This window comes from Arctopsyche grandis, chromosome 6 (assembly GCF_051622035.1).
Source record: "Arctopsyche grandis isolate Sample6627 chromosome 6, ASM5162203v2, whole genome shotgun sequence".
NCBI classification, from domain to species: domain Eukaryota; kingdom Metazoa; phylum Arthropoda; class Insecta; order Trichoptera; family Hydropsychidae; genus Arctopsyche; species Arctopsyche grandis.
This window is the reverse complement of record NC_135360.1, coordinates 17,561,358-17,586,300: the sequence shown is the minus strand read 5'-3', so window position 1 is coordinate 17,586,300 and position 24,943 is coordinate 17,561,358. Positions and strand designations below refer to the sequence as shown.

Sequence of the window (24,943 nt, the reverse complement as noted above, 5' to 3'; positions counted from 1 at the left end):
CAATTTTCGATTCAACTTGTTGATATTCATTATGAAATTAAAACTCAATACACGAAATGTGTGCAAATTGTGCAAAGCTGGCCAACAAAACAAATCGATGCTTGGTCTAAGAAGCGACTATGGTCAGCGTGGTTTTTACTAACTTTTTTTTATTTATGAATGCACTTACAAGGACAGTCTATTCAACTATGGATTTTCAGAAAACATTTACTTAAATAGAAAACGTAAAGGAGGTATGTAAAAATAAAAAGTCGATTTTCACATCTTCAGCGACACTAAATAATTTCCCTTTTTAATTTTTATTAATATGTAGATACATTAAATATTTTTCAAATTAGTTAATGCACTTTTCCCTTATTGAAAAAATTTCTGTTCAAGGTTATTTATTTTAAAGCGAGGACAAATCTTGAAAATTCAGATTTTATTTAGGATTTTTGATATCACCTCGATATTAAACCAATAAGAAAAAATAATTAATGTATTTAAAGTTTCGGGTCAAGTGGTCATTTGTTATTGAGTCATCCAATGCACTTAAAAAATAAAACTTTATTAACTTTTTTATTATGAACATAAAATATAATTTTTGAACTACACATAGTTAACTACATTCATATGTATGTATGTAGGTTTTACATACATACCTATATATAATACCTATAATCAGGGCTTTTTTCCCTTGTAACGCGATGGAACAGCGTTCCGACACGTTTTTGCTCAGCATTTTTTATGTTTCAAGCGAATATTCTATATAATATAGTTTGAATATAATCTTTTCTAATAAAAAATTTCGACGAGAAGGGCCAGAACCTTTTTTTTTCAAAAAAAAAAAGACCTGCCTTATATATGTAAAACCTATATACTACATATATAACTTATATACTATACATATGCAGTATACACATATGTATACTTTATAAATAAACAAAAAAAAACAAAAGGTTGTATTGCGTGAATACAAATGAATATAAAATAATTCATATTAAATTGATTCAATTATTGAATCGAGTGGCTCGTTTTTTTATTGGCAACTCAGCTTGCATATATTCTACGGTGGACCGTTTTCGTTTATTATTTTTTCTTATTGGTGCCGTTGGAGACTTGAAAATATTTTCCTCGCTCATAGCATAAGGATCATCATTAGTATAACAAACTTCTGATGGTATATTCATTTCAGTTTCCATATTGTAGTCTTCAGGTAAATTTAGAGCCCCGGGTGGACTATTCGGCGAATTGAATAAAGGTGTGCTTGGTCTTGGCTTAAAATGTTTTGGAATCACCACATGTTTTAGATGATCCGTATTGATAGCATAAAGTTGAGGAGATCTGTAAATAATTATAGTTACAGTTCATGTTAAAAATTTTATAATGCATTTTTTTAATAATTACCCTTTAGTTTTAACAGATGATATCTCTTTTACAACCAAATTGGCTTTTAAAAGTTTTAGCACACGGTGAGCAACATATTTCAATGGTAATAATTCTTCGGAAATTTGTTTGAAATCAATCTCAGTATAATTCAAAAAATGCATCAACATACATCGAAATAAACACATTATGGCCTGTAAAGTAAAATAATTAAAACATTATAAAAATAAATATTTTCACAATTACTATGTCTAATGTTACAATCGAATAAAAAAAATTAAAACCCCTTTATTGCGAGAAGGCATTTTCAGTAATGATTCATCGGTAAATAAAAGATTATCTGATCCACATTTATCACACATGTGTTTTGCAATATAGTTTATATGTTCGTCTAGAACACCAAAACAAGGTGCATGTTGCCAATATTTACAAGATCTATAAAAAGCAATAAAAATTCAATAGCGATTTTCAACAAAAAATAAAAAGAATAAAAAGCCATGAAAAAAAAATCCACTTACGTGCATCGAATCAATTTGAATATTTTTAAAGTTGTTCCACATGGACATTGAATTAAATCATCATTTTCAGATTGAGCAAGATTTCCTAAAATAATATTAAAATAAATATCTTTTAGTAGATGTACGTACGTGTGTACATACGTACGTGTATGTACATACACATTTATATAAAATAATAAAAACACTAACCAGCACTGACATTTTCAGGTGAAATGGGATCAAATAGAGAATTTTCACCTTGGGATAATTTTGGGATCTCCATATTTGCACTAAAATCCTAGAGTACACAAACGGGTATACAAACGTATATTATTAAGATTACTTAAAATAAAATAAAAAAAATGTTTGAATTTTTACCATTTCAAAATTTTGTGTTTCTTCATTTGTCATCTCCACCAAATTATCAGATTTTTTAATGTACTCATAAACTTTAAGTTTATGATAAGGTGTAAAAAGTTTACCACACATTAATTGATCAATGACTGGTGGATGAGTAAAATCATCCCTCAGACATGGATAAAAACCTTTTGGTTCATAACCTTTAGGAGTTACTATGAAACAAAAAAATGATAAATTTATATTAAACTAATTAATACACATGTATAAAATTTTATTGGAGTTTATGTTACCATCATTGTAATAAAAAAGCCTAAAGCCGAAGTCAAAACGTTCAGGCAGTTCATTCTTACCACCAAGTTTAGAAATGTATCTCAGTATATTGAGAGCAGATTTTTGAGTTAAATCCATGGAAAGAGACAATCTATCGCTGTTCCTGAAATAGTTTTTTTTTTTTGATTTATTAAAATGATAATTAAGTAAAAAATATCAAAGTATTAATTTCAATTACCTATTTCTTGTAGTCATTTCTATCTCTTGATTATCATATTTAAATTTACACGTGTACGACTCTATAAGAGATTCTAAATTTTCTTCATCCTCGTAAAAGCATAAATCAATTCTTTGCAACTGTAAAGATTAATCGAAAAATTAACAAAATTTTTATAACACATTTCATATAAAAAAAATAAAATTCATTCTACATATTTTTTATCGATGGCTTCAAATGTGGCAACGATCCAATTATACACATTGGAAGCCTTTTCTAAGGGAGAATCACTTTTTAAAGTTTTAACAACAAGATTGTCAAATTTATATTCCAAAAAGACATCATCGGGAAATAGTCCTTTTTTGGCCAAAATGTTACTGAATGTAACGAGCGTCATTTTTTGTATGAAAGCTGACGACTCCACGGAGCTCTTAGTTCCGTTCATCGGAAACAAAGCTTGCCACACTTCTTGCTGAAAATTAAATCAAATATTGTAAAATAACAAAAGGAGATATTTACATAGATAAATTTATGTATACATGAAAAAAGTAATAAATAAAAATAAAATTTTATTCCATAAAAATATTTTCAGATAGACAATAGACTAAAACTCCACTTTTGTTCACGACATGTACAGCTAAGGAAATAAAAGAAAATCAATAAAATTGGTTAAACGATTTGACTTTTGAAAGGCTCATCTATGTATGTATTTGTGTTTGTGAAAAATATATATCAAATAGTCTTCTAATAATAGGTATATATGTATGTATGTATGTATGTAGTGTCTCGTTGTAAAAATTCATATACAATGTATTACTGAAGATATTGAATATATTTACATATGTATACAATTCGAATATGAATTTCATACAATATGATAAAATGGCGGATAAAGTGTATAGGATGTGAAGAGCTGGGGTGGGGCATGGGGTGTGGGTGGGGGTCGGGGGGGTGAGGGAGGGGGCGCACCCGGGACTTGAGGGCGTTGGAGGACGCAGAAGTGGGCAAAGGGCGCTGCTTTGTGCACGACATCGTAACCCACGGGTCGACCGCAACCAGGCGATTCCGAGGGGCGAAGCTCCTCACGGGGGCGCACTTCCACGATTGCAAATCTAGAATGTTCGCACGACGCGCAGACTACAGAATACTTTCGATTCAGCCGCCAAGAAAGAACTCGTAACAACTTTTTTATCGACCATAGTCTGCTTGCGCAATCACGCTATTTTCACACCATGATGTACTTTTGTTTGTTTTTTAAGCTGTTTATCAAGAAAAACCATTATTATAATAATTGATGTACCAACAATTTTCAAACTTTTCACAACCGGAAACTAATGAATTTGACTACTTGCATCTATTACCCTTTTCCGAAAATATAAATTTATGTACCAGTTTTGTACCTGATGATACTCGTATATCATCGCATGGGTGTTGGTATATTAAGTTATTAAACAAAAAAAAAAAAACAATTAAAAAAAATATGCAGCTGTTCATGTGTTCGATCCGCACGTGGTGGAATTTTTTTTTAAATACCTTTATCGGTCTCCTTTACGGGGCCGAAAGTGAAATGCCCGAAAACGCAAATATCGGAAGCCAACGATCAAAAATCGAAAGATCTTAAGTCGAAAGATCAAAAAAAAAAAGAGTGCATGGTAAACGGTACTATGTACATACATATGTATAATATATATGAGTGGCATGCGGTGAAATTATCTCTCTTTTTTTGTCATACAGCCTTGTTTAATGTGCGCATGCAGAATACGGGAGGAAAAGCCTGTTCCTCTTGTTCCTGTTGTATCCTGCTCGCGCAAATTAAGTGAGTATGTACGACGGGGGGAGAGACCCTTTTTTTTATCTTTCGATTTTCGATCTTTGCCTTCCGATATTTGCGTTTTCGGGCGTTTCGCTTTCGGTCCCGTGAGGTAGACCCCTGTTAAATATATTTTATTGTTTATTATGAAAAAAAAATGGTAAAAACTACCTACCTGCCTACATATAAACAATATAAAACACCGATAGAAAAATTAATTAATTAAATAAATTTTCAATAGATGGCGGTTAATTCTCAGAGACTTAACGCCGTTTATTTGCCTAGAGGAAACATTGGTGTCGAACAGTATATGTATGTATATAGAAGTTGTTTTTATATTTGTATATATGTTTTGGTAGTGGTTTAGCTGTGACGTGCATATGTATGTCAAATCGAAACGACTATTATAGTACGGCGAGTGTTATCTCAGACAGACAGACAGACACATATACGGAATAGCGATATTATATATATGATGATAATGGTTAATTCTAAATATTTTACTGCCTTTGTAAAATGAATTAAAACGTTCCCATGGTTATAGATACGTTCAGGGTTTTTCTTGTCTTGTAACGCGGTGGAACGGCGTTCCCGCACATTTTTTCACGCTACATATTTTAATTAAATAATACGGTGTTATGAACCGATTGAAAAATGTATAGATTCTAAATATTGGCATTCTCCATAGCGTAGCATAGAAAAAGCTGCTTTAAATTTTATTTAAATGATACGATTTTGTTGTAAATTGCAAGCTTCAAAAAGTGTGCATTTTTGACTGAAGCTGAATTTGAATGTTTATTTTTTGCTACAAAAAAATTCATAATTTCGCGTAGCACTTACGTGATGGAACCATGGAACATTGGTGAAGAGTCACTGCTCTGCTCACCCAGGGAATGAACCTGAATCCGAGCGATTGAACAAATCCGGACGCGAATGTGTAGAGGGCGCATTGGCTTCAACAGCTTCATCTTTCTGATATAGTATTTTCAAAAATACTAATTTTACCCGAGTTTAAAGTTATGAAGCTGAAAATAAGTTATTATTTATTTAACGATATCCAAGATTGAGACAATAATCGCATAATGACAACTCAGTCGAGTTTTCTTTACAACAAGAATTGAGTAGATAAGTTCGAAACTTACATAATCGCCATTGCTTAATAGTATTTTGCACATTAACATTCACTGGGTGGTTTTGTAAAGTAAAGTATTGTCAATAGATAAACCCTTTCAAATGCAAAAAAAGCATTTCCATTGATACACAAATTATGAAATGGATTTTTCTAGTAGTTTTATAAATTCCTTTTAATAAAAAGACGAAATTATCGAAAGGACTAATTATTTCATGGGAAAAGGTCAAAACTGTTAAGATTTGAAATGAAAATTGCCTTAATGTTGAAAATCTGTATTTATTTCAATGACGTGCATCATTGTTTAGTGTGTTTGTACATATTTTATTTTATGATTTTCATTTTATTTACATGAAATATATATACATATATAGTTTTTAATTTGTAGCACTAAAAAAATAAATATATATTTAGGGTTTTTCAATTTGTTGTATTGCAATTTTAACGTTTCAACATTTTAAGTACATTCTTCATTTTTATACAATACTTTTAGCCAACTCTTCTTTGCTTAAAAATATTTACATATACATTAGATATTGTAATGATGACAATATAATATTTAAAGTCAATTTGACTAAATTGTTATCGATTTTATTTATACAAATTGTCTGAATAACAATATAAAAATGAATTATCACAATTGGTTAAATAATTACATAGGTGAAATTTATCAAAATTTATATTCAGTCAACTAAATCAAAAAATGTATAATACGATATATGACACTAAGAAATGTTTGTATCGACCTTTTATAAAATTTATCACAATTGATTTTTATTTACTTCTTTTATGCAACATGAATTGGAAATTTATATAAGCTTATTCGATCATTTCATTTTCACAAACTTATTGAAGATGCACATCTAATTTGTACAACTGTGGAACATGCTGTTACATATTTTTTTGATTTATGGAGACAACTAAAGCAAAATGATGGAGATTCACAATAAAAAAAATATACATATCCAAATAAGCACATACACAAAAAATATTTAAGTTATTATCAAACTAAACTTTTATTCATTGAACCTTGAACTTGTTGCATACATATGTACATATGTATTTTTTTTAGGTCCATAATGAATTTGATTTTAGAGGTATTTTAAAAGTAAACCTTTACGAGCAATACAATTTTTTGTTGTAAAATTGAATTCAATTACATTCAGTTGCAAGATAAATACCACAAAATACTGTACTCTAAAAACACAGAATGATATAATTCATTTACACGAAGGAGTGACAATGTTTAACAACCAATGACAAAATTTAAACGAACTGAGTTAGGTAGTGGATAAGAATTAACAAAAAAAAAAAAAAATCGTCTCGTAAAAAACATCTAATTTGAGTAACTATTAATTAAGAAATTGGATCCAATATTCTAGAAAATTTTAATAAAACTTGAATTGAGATATCCAAATAATAATGACCAAGTTTTATTGTTTCAAAAACCAATTTCAGAAATTGTTGAATTTCACAAATATTTCTTTCGTGATCAAAAAGTGGGAGTAAAGTATTGTTGGTTTATCGGGTAATCTAAAAAGGTAACATCATTTTTGCAATTAATACAAAAATTATAATACATACATATATGTATAGTTGTATAAAATAATTATAAATATATAAATTCAATAATTACATTAAATAATTATAATCAGCTATCAAACAAATTTTAAAAATCAACAACTATTTGAAAAATTAAATAATTTGATCCCGTTAACCAATCCATCAAGTTGTAAATGTTAACCATGTAATGTAAAATAAATCATTAGTCAATAAATTCGATATTTTTTATCAAAATAATCGAAAATATTGCTATCACATATTTGCAAACAAAGTTTGATAAAAACAGTTAAAATTCTACAATTAAAATTCTAATAAAATTATTGAGTATTGAATTATACACAACGTACAATTATAACAGGTTATAATATTTCATAATAATATTCACTAAACGTTATAAATTTCAATCGCAATATATTAAAAAAATGTTAATGTATGTAAAATTTGCGAGTAATTGTTCCCGTGTCTATAAAAATACATTTCTGTTATCACATAATTATATAATTAACAATCAGGTAATACTGGATAAAAAAATATCTTATCATTATCGTAATACAATGCATATTTACAAATAAACAGTATGATTTACTATGTTCCTTAAATTATCATGATTTGAAGAATTACGATGAACTTCTTTGTAGCAGGAGTTACATGCCGGATTCAGCAATGCCTTCGTCATCTGAAATATCAAATTTCATTCAATTAATTTACAAACATAATAGTTTATTTCAAAAAATTGCGACACGAGCCCTCAATCAATACATATTTTCAGTCTATATCTATGTAAAAAAGTACACACACAGACAGTGTTTTCATACAACTTTTGGCTAACAATTTTGTCAATGCTAAACAAATATGTCTACACTGTCCATGTATTTAGGAATAAGTTATATAATTATCATTTATTTTTTCACTGAGACAGTGTCACAAGTTTGCAGATTATTTTATATATTTATATATATATTATATCATATGATTATTATTATAAAAGTTAGAAAAAAATATTTTTCATCAAGATTCAACCGCCAAATAAAAGCTGCTCTGAAGTGTTTTTAAATTCGATATTTTTTGTTCTAGTTTTATAAAATAAAATTTTTATATCATAAAGAGAAAAAGAAAAATAACTTGCTTTGATTTATAATACACATATGTATGTATTTGTAATTTTGTAGTCTGAAATGTATTTAAAGTGAAATGAATTAATTTTAAGTGCTCACACAACTTTAAAATGTTACAAGCATGCAAATATTTAAAGGATGCGTATATTAGTCAAAAAATTACATTGGATATTAAGGTGTATGGAAATAGTTTAAATACATAAAATAAATTTTCAAATATATAATCAATTCAATTGGAGATAATTCAATGATTGCGAAAATTTTGTCCATATAAAAATTCTATAAAGTCTTATGTGTATGCAAATATGTACATATGTATGTTGTAAATACTATTGTCCACAAAATAAAGTATGTGTATATAAAAACATGCACAAATGTCAACAAACATGCATACTGCATTGCATTCAATTAATTAATTATTTCAATACGTTGACATGCATAATATATTACAGTGCTTCCGAACCTAAGCCAGGTCGAACAAAACCTGACAATTCAATCGCAACAAAGCTGTGAAATGCCAGATTTGTCCACAAACATTTGCCATCATCTCTCCTTTTCACCGGTTGGTAGACCAGAATCCACACTCGTGCTACTCGTATCCACCGAATCTCCACTACTAGATTTGCCTAAATTGTGATAATACACATAGTGTATCATTTAATAAAATTTAAACCAATAAAACACATTTAGGGAAATAACAGAAAGAAATTAAGTAGGAAGCAAATGTTTGCAGTGGTTTATTAATAAACTGACACCAAGTTAATTTATTATAAATTTTGATGAAAGTAAATAAAATAAGTGAATTAAAACATCTGATTTGAAATCCGCTAAAACATTTTCAAATATAAAACAAGATTAAGAAGATGTTAGTCGTAAAACCGATTTCATTAAGGTTTTTAAAAATACCAAAGTAGAAATTTTACTACCTTCGAATGCTTGATTGTGGTGAATTTGATGCGGCGGTGGAGATTGATTGTTGTGTTTTAATTCTTGACCTTCAAGAACAGCAAGCAAACATTGGTGGATGCATATATACTGCTGTTCCGTCTGTACCATCCAAACACGCTCTTTCCTCATATTATAAACTATTCCAAATATATCTACATACTCTGCCATACCGGCAATTTGTTGAATTATTCTGTCCAATGTGATGAATGTACCAGATCTAGAAAATTCATCGAAAGCATATAATTAATACATAATACATGTATTCAAATTAAAACTACTTCATTTTCTCCCATCCAATCAATTTTACCTTCCAACACCAGCACTACAATGAACAACGATCGGACGTTGATCTGGACCGATCCTCTCACGGAAAGCTCTTACAAATCGAACTAAAGTTTGAGGAGGATTCGGCACACCAAAATCAGGCCACGTTGTGAAATGGAAGTGTCTCATTACCCGTTGAGTTTCACCCTATTAAAAATAACCATAATCACTTGCATGTTCATCAAATTGAAATTTCAACTAACAACAAACAATACATACTCGACATATCATAAATTCAGTAACACTCCAATCTTGATAGTGACTATCGTTGAGAATAGTGACTGAAATGTCACCATAATAAACAGGTCTTGTATCGAACGGCCAATAATGATCGCACTTTTCTCTACCCTTCTCGATGCATCGAGTTAGCATGACAATGGCTCTTGAGTTGCTTTCCCAACACATTCTCCAAAAGTCATCTCGTGTGGAATGTAACGGACCCTGAGTTACTATAAATTCTCTAGGGGAATTGTAGCCCTAAAATTATACAAATAATTGCATGAGATTGTAAAACTTTATAAAAATGTAATATATGTATGCATTATTAAATTTTCTTACAGGTACATAATTGGCGTTGATATAATCAGAGCCTTCTTCATCATCAACAGGTTGCAATTTGAAGCGAGAATGGTCATACGGTAAAATATTAGTGAAACGATTTTTAGGACGGTTACATGGCAAATCTGCAGCCGTACACGCCTGCTCTCGACCAACGTGTTTTAATTCTTCAAATTCTTCACTAAATCTAATAATTACAAAAAAAGTTTAGCATAAGTGAATCAATTTCAAATAATATTAAAAATTTATGGTTTTATATGTCTGAGCGTTACACATATGTATGTATATATTTATTTCTATACCTAAAGTCGGAATCTGCAGACATTATTCGATAGTGTTCTGCAAATTCGGAAATCCTCACTGGTCTAGATGTTTCGATAACACTGTCCGGAATACTTATTGTATCATTTCCATTACGAGCTTCTTTAGTTTTTCGACCAGCTGCACGTCTTCTCCTTAGCACCACAATTAAAACTACCAAAAGTGCTAAGAGTATTATCGGCACAGTTATACCAACAATAATAGGCGTGTTGTCCGTATCTGTAACAAATATCATTATATATATATGATAAAAACATTTAGTTTATTAATCCTATTCACAGAAAAAATATAATAGAAATTATTGTATTACACTGATTAAATAAAATTGATTTAAACTTTTACCTGTTTGTATCGAAAAACTGTATGCTGTATCAGTAAACTTATCGGGTGCAGTAAATGCTCTAACTTTAACTTTATACACAGATCCAGATTTTAATGGACCATTACAGTATCCCACATGCCTCACATCACACGTTTGATCAGATCCAATTGTAAAATCTTCTACTGAACTATTGTTGAATGGAAAATATGGCTCCATAACCTAAAAATATATTAAAATTAAATTAGTATAAACGAAAAGAATTGTTTCTTTACTATAAATCTTGTAGCAATGCACATAATTACTTGATATGGAGGCCACACACTGTATGCTTGAACGTCTCGCCAAGAAGGCATTTCCAGTCCAGAAGCATTTTTCGAATCATCCTCAGCAACGATAATGGTAAACATTGTAATGTTACCGTTTTGGGATGAGAAATAGTTTTTCCTGAATCTTATTTGGATTGTTGACGTAGTGCGACAAACTTCAGTAGGAACGACTTGTGCTCGAGGCTTGGGTGGAGCAGATATAGGCATTTTCTGTTTCAAAATAGCTTCCTGGCCATATCCGACTTTAGTTTCCCCTTGAATTCTAAATATGTATGTTTTTCCAGGAATAAGATTTTTCAGAGTTCCTTTATTTTCCCAAGGTTTAAATTCTTTTGTAAGAGTATGAATAGATCCTTCAAGTCCATACGTAATGATGAATTTTCTTATGATTCCATTTTGTTCGGTCGTCGGCAGTGCCCAAGTAAATGTTATTTCACTAGGTTGAATGTCATTTGGATGGAAGCTATAAAAAATAAATACGTTAAAATAAAAATCGTCTTGTGCTACGAAAGTTGAAAACATCAGTTTGACATACTTTTCAACTTGTCCAGGTACACTTTCAAGAGTTGTGAAAGATGCTGAAATCGGTAGGGAGCTTCTCAATATACTCGATTCAGTTCCTGATCGCACTACTACTGTGAATGTATAATTTCTGTGGGGTTTCAGATTTGACAATGTTATGAATTCATTAGAAGTCAAATTTTGTACTAAGTTGGATTCTGTGCTCAGGTATTGTATTTCAAAAGCATTCCACTCTCCACGAGGAGTATCCCATTTCAAAGTAATTTCAGTGTCAGATATGTGGGTTGCATTCAACATTGTGATGGGTTCTGGATCTGAAAATTACATATTATAAATACATTGCAATTTTCATTCCTGGAATAATGATCATGAAATATGTAAAAATTTAAATAAATAAACATATCACATTGTGCTTTGTTAATAAAGTTTAAAAAAAATCACAAAAAACATGCTTTAAAAGTTGGGGTATATTTAAAAAGACACATACAAAGCCTGTCTTGTCTTTGAATTGGTTGACTTGATACGCCATCGCTAACAGTCCAAACTGTTATATTGTATAGTTTACCAGGAATGAGACCTTTGAAAGTGACTTTTTTGTCGGAATCATTCGCTAGTTTTTCTATAACGGATATTTCAGGTTCGCTCAAAGAAAATCTGTACAAATCAAATCTAGACGATGATGGTGGTGTTGGAGTATACCGAAGAGTTACAGAATCGCGTTCATGATGGTCATTCACTACAACTACTTCGGATTGGATTAATGGCACTAAAATTAGGAAAAAAAATCTAATGTTAACAAGCAAAACATGCCAAACGAAAGCAACAAAAGATCAAACAAAATTAAAATAAAAATCTAACACGATAAATAAATACTCACAAGTCCGCGTAGTAAGCTTAGTTTTTTCACTTTCGAGATTGTATGAAATTGTATATATTTCGAAGTTGTACTCAACACCAGGCATCAGATCTCCAACTAAAACTCTAATAGGTTTGATTTCATTTTCAGGAATGGTCGAGGTTGATGGACGGGCATTGGTAATATTTTTTGTATGTCTAAATAGTGATTCAGAGGGATCAGTATTCCACCAACTAACAACATAAGTCTCCACACGTCCTTCTCTTCTAGGCCATTCTAATGTTATATTTGTTGAATCGACCAATGGAGCTATATTTGACACTGGGTTGGGACCTAAAATTAAATCAATTTAAAATATTTGATGAAAAAAGAAAATAAATGATAGTTTCATCAAAGAAATTCAAACCAGACACTTACGGACTGTATGATTTACTTGTTGTGGGTGTAAACTTTCAACCCCCGCACTGACGGTGTTCACCTGAATAGTATATTTTTCACCAGGTGTCATATCTGTTACTTCTGCTTCAGTCGACGAGGCGGATACTGATGGTAAGCGTACCCATTGAGCATCAGACTCGGTTCTGTATCTAATAGCATATTCTTTTACAATGGATTCAGCTAAATCGGGACCGGTCCAATGAACTAGCACTGAATTGCTTGACACTCTTTCAATTGACATATTAGTGGGAGGATGAGGTACTAAAAACAATTATTGTCCAAATGATTTTATGATTATTTTTTCTAAGCAATGTCAATTATGCCACACTTACAAACAGCTTGAAAATATTCATGAGGTTCACTGGGCAAATCATGACTCAAAGCAATGACTTTTACTTCATAAACAGCACCGGGGAACAGATTTCGTATTACTAACCGGGTATCCATCGTAGAAACCTGATTAAAAAAAAATAGATTTCTTAAAATAATAATTCGAATTAATATATAATTTTTGAATAATTCATATAAATATATTCACATGATTTTAATACCTTTTCTACATGTCCAGTATCATTTCGCCTATACCAAACTTCATATTTGTCCTGTTTAGAATTGACATCATACTTCCAACTGATATTTAAACCGTTTGGAATCGAACGTAAATCTTCAATTATGGGTGATGACGGACGAGTTGTTACATACATTGAAGTTTCATTAGATTCCATTTTGTTAGATACAGCTTGGACCTGTTTTCATAAATAATACAATAAATATGGGTTCGCAGAATTTCAAAACATTTGAGTGACCATTAACAAAAATGTTACCGAAATCGAATAATTGCGACCAGGCAAAAGACTTTCTAAAATAATTTGAGGATTTTCTGTCACTACCGTATTACTATCGCCGGTGAAAGTTTCAACTTCATGATAATTTACCTGAAAAAAAAATAAAAAGTCAATGCAACTGTTTACGTTTTTCAAGATAAAAGTTTTACTTAACACTTACTTTATAACTATCTTGGGTACTAATGTTTGATGGTGTCCATACAACTTCGAGATTTGAGTCTTCATTGACATGCGACTTCAGACTATGAACGGGAAGTGGTTCTAAAAATAAATAAATAAATGGTTTTGTTAAATTGCATACTTTCGTTTTATAAAAACGTTGATTGGGTAAAACAATCTACAAACATACTCAAGGTAACATCGCCAGTCATCGGCCATGATGTAACTTTTCCAGAAAGAGTTTTTACAATGACTTGATAAGTTTTTCCAGCTTCTAAATTTTCTTTGAATTCCCACCACGCTTGTCCGTCATCTCGATTTCTCATAACCGGTTGTAAACGACGCAAAGACGCTATTGAAACTTGATATTTGTCAAACTCACTGAAAAAACGCAATTCATTTCATATTCCTTAGTCAATTAGAAATCAATTGTAAATCTTAGTCAATTAGAAATCATAAATGGAAAAAAATGTGCACATGTACATATACATATGTAGATTAAAGTTTGTACCTTTGCCGTTTGGGAGGATCCCACATGATTTTAAAGGAACTGGATGTGATAGATGCCTTATCAACAGTAACATTTAATGGTCTCAAAGGAACTGTCCTATATTGTGCAGTAGTAGGTGCAGATATTTCTTCTTCAGACATAGTTTGTACTGATATATTATATGCTCGACCTTAAAATAAATTATAATTTAATTAAAAGTTAGGATAACATCACTAGAACATGTAGACGAAGAAAATAAATTTACCTGGTACAAGTTCTTTGAAAGCTGCTTGGGCTGGACCAGGAGGTTCACCTTCTTTTTCGACATAAAGTACACTGTCCAAGGCATCAGGAGGATCTATAGAAACTTTATAATGGGAATAAGTTCCTGCGGGATACGGCGGTTGCCACAGTACTAATAATGTTGTTTCATTACGAAACCATACAATGAACTTTCCCGGGGTATTCGGTTCTGGAAACAATAAAGAATTTATTTATTAAATACAGAAATATATGGAGATGATTCACAAGATAAAATATCCACATATATGTACATTATGACAACATTTATAACAACATCGGCAATTAGCAAGCGAGTTGACGTTAAATTTTCACGATAATTACGATTTAATTGGCAATTAATCGGACTACGTATACTAATATCACATTTACTTTCTAGTAAATTATGAGGTAACCTCACCTATTTTGTAATATCGCTTCCGTCTAGCTAATAAATATAATAAAAATTGTAAAATCACCCAACAAAACTACATTAATGAAAATTTTACATCGAAATAAATATAGATACGTACTTGTAGTGAAATTTGTACTCGTATATGCAACACTCTCTTTGCCTTCAAAGACGGTATAAGCTTGCACTTGGTATGTTGCACCAGGCTGCAGATCTTTCACAACATATTGTAGTGTATCATCTTCAACAGGTAAATTTCTAAGTGGTGCCACAAGGTCCGATAGTGAAACTAATCTTAATTTGTATCCAGAATGGTATCCTTGAAGCGGCGGAGACCATGAAACTAATGCTTGTTTACCACCTCTCGTTACTACTGTCAAATTAGATGGAGGATCGGGTGCTGAAAAAGAAAAAAAAAGAAATATGTAGCATACGACCAGAATGTGTACATTTTTATTTAAATCATATCGATGTACTGACCAGTAGTAATAGAAGCAGACCAAGTTAAAATATCGTTAACAGTAGCGTTTGAATAGTATAACCAAAATTCATATTTGGTGCCGGGAAGGCCTTGAGAAAATTGAATCACATCACCGACAATGTCTTTGGAGAAGAAGGTAGAATTGGGTGGAGGACGTCCCCGTGCCGGTTGATAGTCCAAACGGTAACTAGAGCCTTCCTGGCCCAAATTACCCGGTATTTCTATTGCAAGATCGGCTCCCAGGGCAGTCTGTAACAGTTACAAAAACAATTTATTAAAATCAACATATTGAACATATGCATCTGTTCAGATAACATCAGGTACTTAATTGATATATGTATGTATAATATATATAAAATATTATTTATCTTATCAAAGAATGGCATACTATCATACGGTAATTGTTCTCAATCTATTAACATTCTGATGTGCATTCTTTATGAATCGATATTTAATTTCAATATATTGTAGATAATTTGATGTATGAAGTTCAAATAATAATAAGAGTAATTAGAATGTGTGCATTAAACGTGTAAACACACATTAAATGTATTAACGCGGTACTTGAATCAACCATCAGTTAGATTATATTGTGCTTAATTATATTATTGAATTATATGTACATATGTATAATATCAAAAATATCAAATTGATAATAGAATATTTTTTAGAATTAAATATAGTTTTGTAATGGAATTCCATGTCGTAATTATTTCTTGGCTGGCTTTTTCGAATAATACTAATGTTAATTCAATCTTAAAATTATGTTCAACTGTGAATTTTCTATAACAAATTATGTACTTTATTCCCACATCGATTCTTCATCACTAACATTATGATGGTATTTTTTTTTTAACTTTAAAGCCCAAAAAAATATTCTATACACTGAGCCATAATACAATTTTAGCAGACATGAAATTTTATTAATATCAATTTTAAGTCAAGCAGGGCTGTGGAGTTGCTTCAAAATTTACGGACTCCAACTCCGATTCCGTTAAAAGTAACTAAAAATTGACGTGTAACCCAATTACTTGAATTATTAAATAAGTATAATAAAAAATAAGTGCATTTATAGTGTAGATATGTGTATTAATTTCATACAGAAACAAATCAATTTAATAAAAAAGAGAATAAAAAAACGGTTTTGGCCACAGCACATGGCCACAACGATTTTATTTATAATCTTATTTAAATTCATGATTTTTATACAGAAATTATTAAATTTCAATTTTATGGACTTAAGTAAAATTGAAGACTGTAGTTGACACATACCGTAATACTATTAATTAAAGAAAATAATAAAAAGAAGTCGGAGTCGGTCGATTTTTTTTTACGACTCCAATTTGGCTTGAAATATTACGACTCCTCGAATCCGACTCTACAAGGTAAATTTATGTGTTATGTTATAAAATGCGGAAGGCGCATTTTTTAAATAGTTTTTTGCGGCTTTTTTGCACAAGCAAAAAAGCCGCTAGTCGTACTCCGGTACGCCAAATCTGTAGCGCAGTGTCCCTTCGCGAGCCACTGGAGTATTTTCAGTGATATTTTATCATTGAATTGACAGGTTTGATAATGATCGATAACGACGATTCCATATTTGAAAACATGTAGAAGAAACTTGTCGAAATAATAATGACATGAAGATACGCCTCGCACCGCTGACGAGTCCCGTGCCGCACTTTTGAGTGTGTTCTTACCAAGTGGTTATGCTAGCCAGTTTGTTGTACATGCTACTTAACAATATATAACAAACTTATAGCCATTTCCAGTATTATAAATAAAAACACAGACACACACACATTTTTTTCTAGATCATGAAAACGTGATCAGTGATCGATTCCGTACAGTTCGAATGTGTACATACATACATAGAAAAAGTAAAAATTAAAAAAAGACGAAACTAACAATTGAAGAATGTGACTGTTGCGTATAAAAAAAAATGAAAGTAGACCAAACCGAAGACATGTCACTTTTTCCAAAATAAACGTTTCCCCTGCAAAACTATTGTTTGAAAAACAGATCACGCTTCATTTTTTCGAAAATTCGAAGAATTCTGCACAAGTGAGATTGGCCGGTTCGTGTTTTGCAACTAGTATGTATACCAATTATTCCATTAACAGGTTTAGAAAGCAATTTGCAAATGGACAGAATATGAACATGCGTGAGCCTCCTTCAGAATACGCTATATGAACAGTGATCGTTTTCGATTTTACGTATATTTCGAGCAATTTCTTGCTATCAAAACTTTCTTATGAAATTTCTATTACGTAAAAAAAATAGGCGTTTCACGCGTCAAATGCTAACCTCAATGCAAACTTCAACGACCACAAAATATTATAATTCTTAGAGAATGTTCAAAATTAACCAAGATCATCGGTAATTTAGCAAGTAAAAAATAGTTCAGTAGTGTAAACTTATGGGTTTTTTCAAGCGATGCGTAATTTCACCATAACGACCTTGCAAAGACAATACTCAGTCATTTGAATAAACCACTCGGTTCAGCTGTACCCACCTAAGAAAAACAAGACCACAATAGACAAGGCCGGTCGACATACAATATTGCTTTTAAATTGGAGGTCGTTAACGGATTCTGTTGCTGAGAGATTTCTGAAATTATTATAAACTAGAATTACTGCTTATCCAAAGTGATGGAAAACGATCCGCCTTTCCCACTCCTTCCTCTCGTGTGATATATGGATACACTTCTAAGCAGACCCATGTCGTTCGTCATGATGTATCGAAACGAACGTGTAATATGATGGTAAAATTATTAAGGGCTGTCATCATTTTCGGAATTCGATGTGCAAAAATGGAGCAAAACATTTATTAGAATGACAGCTAGTACTAGAAAGGTGAGACCGAGTCTGTGAAAGGTGAGCGTATAGCTGTGAAAGTTTCCTTTTGAGTTTCGGTGGATTCAGCAGACAGGTTCTAGTGGACATGCACACAGAGACAGACATTCTTTTGAGAACTGATGAATCGTTGCGCTGAAAAAAAATGGGGAGAAATCGACAGGTAGGGTTGGCGCTCTTTAAGCATTGATTTGTCTGGCTCTAACAATGCGAAAAAAATTCTTTTAGATTGTGAAATTTTATAGCGCAAACAATTATACGTTGAAAAAGACAATGCGTAAGTATACGGGGAAAATAGCATGTACTATAAAGTCACCCAAAGCGACACATATGGTTTTAAACTTGTACATATGTATATAAATTTGAAATTATATTCAAATAATAGTGACCAATGCTAGGTCAACCTACCAATTTGGTGAGGAACTGTTTCAAAAATGAAATCAGATAATTATCAAACTCTGATAGGAAACGATCGACTTGGAATCACAAATATCAAAGTCTGACCAGCAGCACTGCCGAAATACTCAGATTAAATTCTATTCAATCCGAGGTCAAACCGGTGCTTGAACCTGAGACTTCTTTGGTGGTTAGCATTAACGCTACCATCGAGTTATACTAATGGCTAATGTGATACTCAGCCTTTAGAACTTCTAGCTTTTTACGAAACTATAATTAAATTAATTTGAATTTTAAATTAATTAAAATTTAAATTAAAAAATGTATTTCTGGAAATTAAGTATTATATTGTTATCATGAAATACATAAATACACACATTGATAAAAAAAAAACTCCATCGTTAATGATTAAGACTGAGAGTGGTTTTTATCGCTACAAAATCATATTAAATGTAAGGAACTAATTATTGAGATTTGTAAACGCATGTCATCTTCGACACCTGGCCTTTTTTACAAAGTACTTCTCACATACATATATGCATGTTGATACAACGTACATATATTCAATACTAATCAGTCAATTTGTTCGATTAAAAAAGCTTATTTCATCTTCAATATTGTAATTCATTGATTTGTTATAATTTTTTAATTTTATTTCGAATTGGCAGGGCAAATCATAAGAAACAAAATTAGTCAATTGATTATTAAATTTTACTATCCACGAAAAAGAATTCCATTTAAACATCAAACGATAAGAGTTTAACAAATATCTAGTATTAAATCATGCGATTCTGCTAAATCCTAGAGTATTTTATCAGTATGTAAACATGAACATGAATTCATTCGAAACCAAACAATTACGTCGACGCGAGTTCAAAATTTTAACAGACATACATACATGCGTATCAAAACCGAATGAATACTTGATTGTACGTACATATATATATGGGTAAGTTTTAAAACAGGGAGTTTCAGTTTTCGCGCTCGGTGAATAATAATTAAATTAGAAATTTGCTAAGTAAGAGTGCGTGACAACCCTACACTCGAGACAGCATCATTGAAATGAACGTCAAACAAGCGAAGGTAATGAGCGCTGAATATGTAAGCGAGACAGCGACCCACTACACGCACACTAGTCTCGTCATTACGATTTTTCCACCTGTGAATCGTTTTGACAGCAGTCTATAACCTTTTTTTATATACCGATGCATATAAAAAATGTATGAAAGTGAGGCAAGCCCAATACGGACCGTTAGAATGAACGAAATGTAGTCAGTCGGAAGGATCTGAGAAATTGAACTAACAATGATGACTTCACAACCGAATTGTTTTAAAGTGACGTGTGGTCATTCCTATTTTTGCAAAGTATGGAAATGAATAGATACGACCATCCTTAGATCAAGTGAAGGGTTTTACAATAAATTGATATAATTTTGCATACATACATACATATGTATGTATTATTGAATATATCTGCATACATCTCATGCAGGCGTATTTTATTCATGAATGTACATACTCAACGTGCGAGGAGGTACATATATGTATGTACGTGTGGGTTGACTATTCCTCTTTTCTTTCAAATACACATTACTAGATATCGGCAATTAAAAATACACCGTTCAACGTAAGAGAGCAAAAAAACTTGGTTTTCTACGAAATAAACAAGAGAAAAATCCTGTCTCTATCCGATGTCCACACACCTTTAAATGAACGAACGATTTAGAAGATGAAAATTTATCTATCTCTTATTTTTATTAAATACTAGTGTTGTGCCCGTTGATATTTCATGTTTATTAGATATCACTTTTGTCTATTTACTGCACTCCTACTTAAATATTGCAATTCATATCGCATGCATGCTAACAGTATTTGTACAAGATACACATGTACAAAATACATAAGGAAGATTGGATTGGAATTTTGAAGACAATCGGGGTAGATGAGCATGTTATCTACGTATTCCAAACTAAAAAAAATCCAATAAAAGACAACGACAACTTACATACTTATGAGAAATAGTCTAGATCTATGTACATATGTACACAGGCCCTTACAAAAAAAGGTCTTTTCATTCCTAAAACCTGAAAAACTAAGACGGGTAATTTATGTAACAAATAATGGTGTTGCGTAGGGGTGGATTAGGGATCCAAATGATAGGCCAAAGTCGATTCACAGCTTTTATTTTACGACTTAGGAGGTCCACACGGAACCGCCGCTCGCTCCAGAGTCCAATCTATCGTGTCTGTGTGTCTCTCTTATTAAAGGCAGGTAGCCGAGTGTTCAGATATGCAGTAGTCCAAACAGCCCCGGTATTACCAATAGACGTTATTTCCCAAAAACTCGGAATTCTCTAAAAAATCGTTATTTCCTACAAACTCGGAATTCTCCACAAACGTTATTCCCTACAAACTCGGAAGTGTCCACTTTACATTGGTTTGGAATTCTTACGTTACATTACTTAACAAACAGCTCATTCGTCAAATTCACAAAAGAGGTATGTTTTAGGCGAATACTACAATCTCTTTGACATTCAAGAAGAGTTTACGTATAACAATTGTAATAAAATGAAATGGTTAACATACTCTGATTTTAAAGCTACCTTTATCGTTCTCAAGTGATGTCTGGTACGCACAGGGGAGAGCGATTCGTTTGAATTGCATTCGTTTTTACCGGAAGATCTTTCTACGAGAAGCGGAAAATATTTTTTTAATATAAATTTAATTAAATCGATTTTTTATTTAAATTTTTATTTTTGTAAAAAAAAACACGTGTACATATCGATGCAACTACTGTATATCACGCAAATGATGAAAGTTGCGTGATATACAATAGATAATGACGAAATCATCTTGATTTGATAGTTACGAATGAAATGAATTTCCACAATTCTCAAACCAGCGGAAACAAAATTTATCATTTAATTAATATAGATAGTACACAAAACATTCCTTCACAGAGGAGAAAAGATAAGCGAAAATTAATCACCGCAATATACAAAACTTATGTGTGATGCACATACATATATATGTATGTACGTACATACAGATTCAACATTCATTTAATTAATCGAATTTAACAGATTTGAATTTAGCTATAGATAGATATATCGTCGCAAAAATTTTCCAAATTCTTTCGTAATAATTTTCGATTGTGCAAAAATGAGTGATATAACATGTAATAATATAATAACATGCGTAATCGAGTCGAGCGTTTGCTGCAACTCGGATAACGGCTCTTCCGGAGCTAAAACTTGAATGAAGATTGATGAGGAAATGGCGAAAGTCATCATCATCATCAACATCGCAACCAAAAAGAGATTCACGTGGAATACATTATAATAAAAAATATACAATAAATCAGAAGGGGCGATGAACCTGGACGAGGCAACAATGGGATACTCAGAGATGAACGAGCAAAATTTTTGAATAATTAATTCGCTATAGTGAGTTTTAATGTTTTTCTATTTTTAAATAAAAAAAGCAACCATAAAAAAACAAACAAATAGATGGAAATTTAAAAAGAATTTTTAAACTTTTTTCAGGCTTTTATCATAAGTAGGTACATAAACCGTTTAAACTATATTTAAGTACATATGTGTATATAATATGTATATAGATTCGCTCAAATTATATTTCTGAAACTATAAAAATCTAGTTGTTTTACCCGGCTTCACCCAGTATTTGAAATATAAACAGCGTAAGCATGGCGAATCTAAAAGTAAATATTCATTTGTTTTTTTACTAAATTTATTTGAATCGAAAAAAATATAATATTCAACCAATTGGATTGTCGTCATAGAAACTTTGTTTTGTTTACGAAGTTTCCAACCAAAGATACAAACTTACAAAGTCTCTTTCGAAATTATATATTAGATGTTATTTCGGTATTGTATCAGCCAAAAATTTCCCGACCTTTACATTATATATACATACATATGTACATATTGTATAAGGAAAAAATGTAATATTGTAACTACATATGTACATAAGTATGTATGTACAATGTTATATCATAAAAAAATGTATTTTCAGTAAGTTAAAATTAGTCAAAACATCAATGTCAATGTATACACATACTAGGGATTCCAATACCGGTACTACCAGTATTTCAAAATAGAATACTGGTAGTACTGAAATACATTTATTTCGATTTTGCGTTGATTTGAATTCAGACCATTGGCTAGTTTGTATGAATTAGTCGAATAAGTAGTTGAGTCGACACCCAACATATTTTGCCCTGCTATTCAAAGGAGGCGCTAAGTATATCATAAATTTAAAAACAAAGATGCTAAAAATATCGTACCTATTCCTGAGACTATTTATGAATACATATGTTTGTATATATGTACATATATTGATTTATAACTGACTGTTAACAATGACAAAGCTCGCCTTCTGATTTTTTCGGAAACCCATCTTTTTCACCTAATAATTATTTAAATACTATTAGTATATACTAGTAATACTAGTATATACTATTTAAAAGTCAAAAGTCTTGAAATCAAAGAATTCGCAAAAAAGTATTTAAATTTTTTGACACTCGTTAATGAATTAAAAATTAATTGATTAATGTAATAAATGCTTTACCTACAATTAATTTATTCATATTTAATTAAATTTTATTGCACTAATTATTTAAATAAAGTAATACCGGCACTATCGATACAGGAAATTTTTCAGAAGTACCGATCGTGACAAATGCCGTTTTTGGAATCCCTAATACATAAATACATACATATATCTTACATATAAAACCGAAACGGCGTCTGTAATTCGTTTCTGATTGACTGTAGTCAAGTCCGACGAGAGGGGGGGAAGCCGGGGTAAAGTTCCTGAGCCCAGACTACTCGAGGGGCCCCGTGTCGGCAACCATGTCTGTTATATCATACTTTCTCATTCAATTATTTTTAAAAATAACAAACAACATGTGTATATTTAGGTATTTCTCTAATAGTTCTGATAGATTTTTCGCATATTTAAAGAATATATCTATAAGATCTTTTTTAGTTTGTCATAGGGCCCGAAATAATGTTTGCCACGGCCCGGGATCCCTCTCGGCGGCCCTGGCTGTAGTCTCTTGTATATAAAACCGAAACGGCGTTTGTAATTCGCTTCTGATTGGCTGTCGTTAAAGTCGTTTCTGATTAGCTGGATTGGTTTGAAAGATGTTTGTGATAGGTCAGTCGTTAAATATATATATATTTTTTTATACAAATAAATTTAATAAAAAAATAAATGAAGATTTTAATCATTACTATTTCATTTCCATTTCAAGTTATTTTTATTATATCCGTGCTAAAACGGAAGAGATCGTCAAAAGTCGAACCGAGCGAAGCCGGGTAGCACCACTGGTAATATACAAAGGAACAAACAAATTAAAATCTCATATACATATGTACCAGTGGCGTGCGGTGACTTTTCAAACAAGGGATGCTGTCTCTTGTTTGAAAAAAAAAACCGACCAATTTATTTTTTAAAATTTTATTTTATTCTTCGTTCCTTTTTACAAAATTCATCGATAACCGCATCATAGAATTTTTTATTGTTTTTTAAATTTGACATTATTTTCTTTTCGATTGCAATTTTAGTAAGACCAGAGAGTCTTTCTTCACTTTGACTACTTCTGGTGAACGTTTTAATTCTTTTCATAGTCGAAAATGATCGTTCAGCCGATGCGCTCGTGGAAGGTATCGTACAAATTAATTGTATTAAACTAAATACTTGTTCCAAAACTTCTATTAGATCATCTTTCACAATTAATTCCTTTACGTCATTTATAGATTTCAAATGAAAATCTTGCGTTGAGTACATGTAAATTAATTCGCTTTTTAATTTCATCAAATCAAATTATTTTCCATAAGTTAGGTGGAGTGATTTAAATAGGATATCTGGAAAATTATTTTCATATTCTTTAAATTTTTTGACGTTAAAAAAAATTAAAAGAAATTTTAAATTTTCGATATCTCGAAATCGATTGGTTGTATTTACTGAAAGAGTTTCTAAAATTTCAGAATAGTGAAGTTTATACGTTGTTTTCACATCTTCTTCACATTCAGCATATTTTCTTTTTCTATTAAAATTTTTAG

General features: G+C 31.2%; 2 protein-coding genes across 4 annotated transcripts in view; both read right to left on the bottom strand.

The window, feature by feature from the left end:
* Positions 1 to 527: 527 nt before the first annotated feature.
* LOC143913728 (uncharacterized) lies at positions 528 to 3,885 on the bottom strand. Of its 2 annotated transcripts, none has more exons than XM_077433695.1 (10): positions 3,771 to 3,885; positions 2,924 to 3,181; positions 2,731 to 2,849; positions 2,513 to 2,655; positions 2,241 to 2,434; positions 2,073 to 2,160; positions 1,884 to 1,968; positions 1,650 to 1,800; positions 1,387 to 1,559; positions 528 to 1,323 (listed from the first exon to the last, which is right to left on the bottom strand). In XM_077433695.1, the coding sequence occupies exons 2-10, from the start codon at positions 3,152 to 3,154 to the stop codon at positions 990 to 992; spliced, it is 1,518 nt and encodes a 505-aa protein (XP_077289821.1). In that variant the 5' UTR covers positions 3,155 to 3,181; positions 3,771 to 3,885; the 3' UTR covers positions 528 to 989. The 2 variants fall into 2 exon arrangements, with proteins under 2 accessions (XP_077289821.1, XP_077289820.1); XM_077433694.1 differs by having other exon boundaries at positions 534 to 1,323; positions 3,679 to 3,810.
* Positions 3,886 to 7,739: 3,854 nt separating this feature from the next.
* Ptp10D (Protein tyrosine phosphatase 10D) overlaps positions 7,740 to 24,943 on the bottom strand; it is a 50,869-nt gene continuing 33,665 nt past the window's right edge. Inside the window, exons 2-22 of one of the 2 annotated variants that reach the window (XM_077431774.1) lie at positions 15,607 to 15,856; positions 15,248 to 15,526; positions 14,701 to 14,907; positions 14,457 to 14,625; positions 14,136 to 14,326; positions 13,947 to 14,047; positions 13,766 to 13,876; positions 13,493 to 13,687; positions 13,274 to 13,397; positions 12,921 to 13,202; positions 12,525 to 12,836; positions 12,135 to 12,413; positions 11,661 to 11,961; positions 11,102 to 11,588; positions 10,820 to 11,018; positions 10,459 to 10,696; positions 10,157 to 10,343; positions 9,818 to 10,075; positions 9,582 to 9,745; positions 9,253 to 9,491; positions 7,740 to 7,887 (exon numbers count right to left, since the gene is read on the bottom strand). In XM_077431774.1, coding sequence (XP_077287900.1) covers positions 7,856 to 7,887; positions 9,253 to 9,491; positions 9,582 to 9,745; positions 9,818 to 10,075; positions 10,157 to 10,343; positions 10,459 to 10,696; positions 10,820 to 11,018; positions 11,102 to 11,588; positions 11,661 to 11,961; positions 12,135 to 12,413; positions 12,525 to 12,836; positions 12,921 to 13,202; positions 13,274 to 13,397; positions 13,493 to 13,687; positions 13,766 to 13,876; positions 13,947 to 14,047; positions 14,136 to 14,326; positions 14,457 to 14,625; positions 14,701 to 14,907; positions 15,248 to 15,526; positions 15,607 to 15,856 — 4,605 coding nt within the window. In that variant the 3' untranslated portion in view covers positions 7,740 to 7,855. Of the gene's footprint in view, positions 7,888 to 9,040; positions 9,154 to 9,252; positions 9,492 to 9,581; positions 9,746 to 9,817; positions 10,076 to 10,156; positions 10,344 to 10,458; positions 10,697 to 10,819; positions 11,019 to 11,101; positions 11,589 to 11,660; positions 11,962 to 12,134; positions 12,414 to 12,524; positions 12,837 to 12,920; positions 13,203 to 13,273; positions 13,398 to 13,492; positions 13,688 to 13,765; positions 13,877 to 13,946; positions 14,048 to 14,135; positions 14,327 to 14,456; positions 14,626 to 14,700; positions 14,908 to 15,247; positions 15,527 to 15,606; positions 15,857 to 24,943 lie in introns of those variants that run through there. The other variant, XM_077431773.1, reaches the window with a different exon arrangement.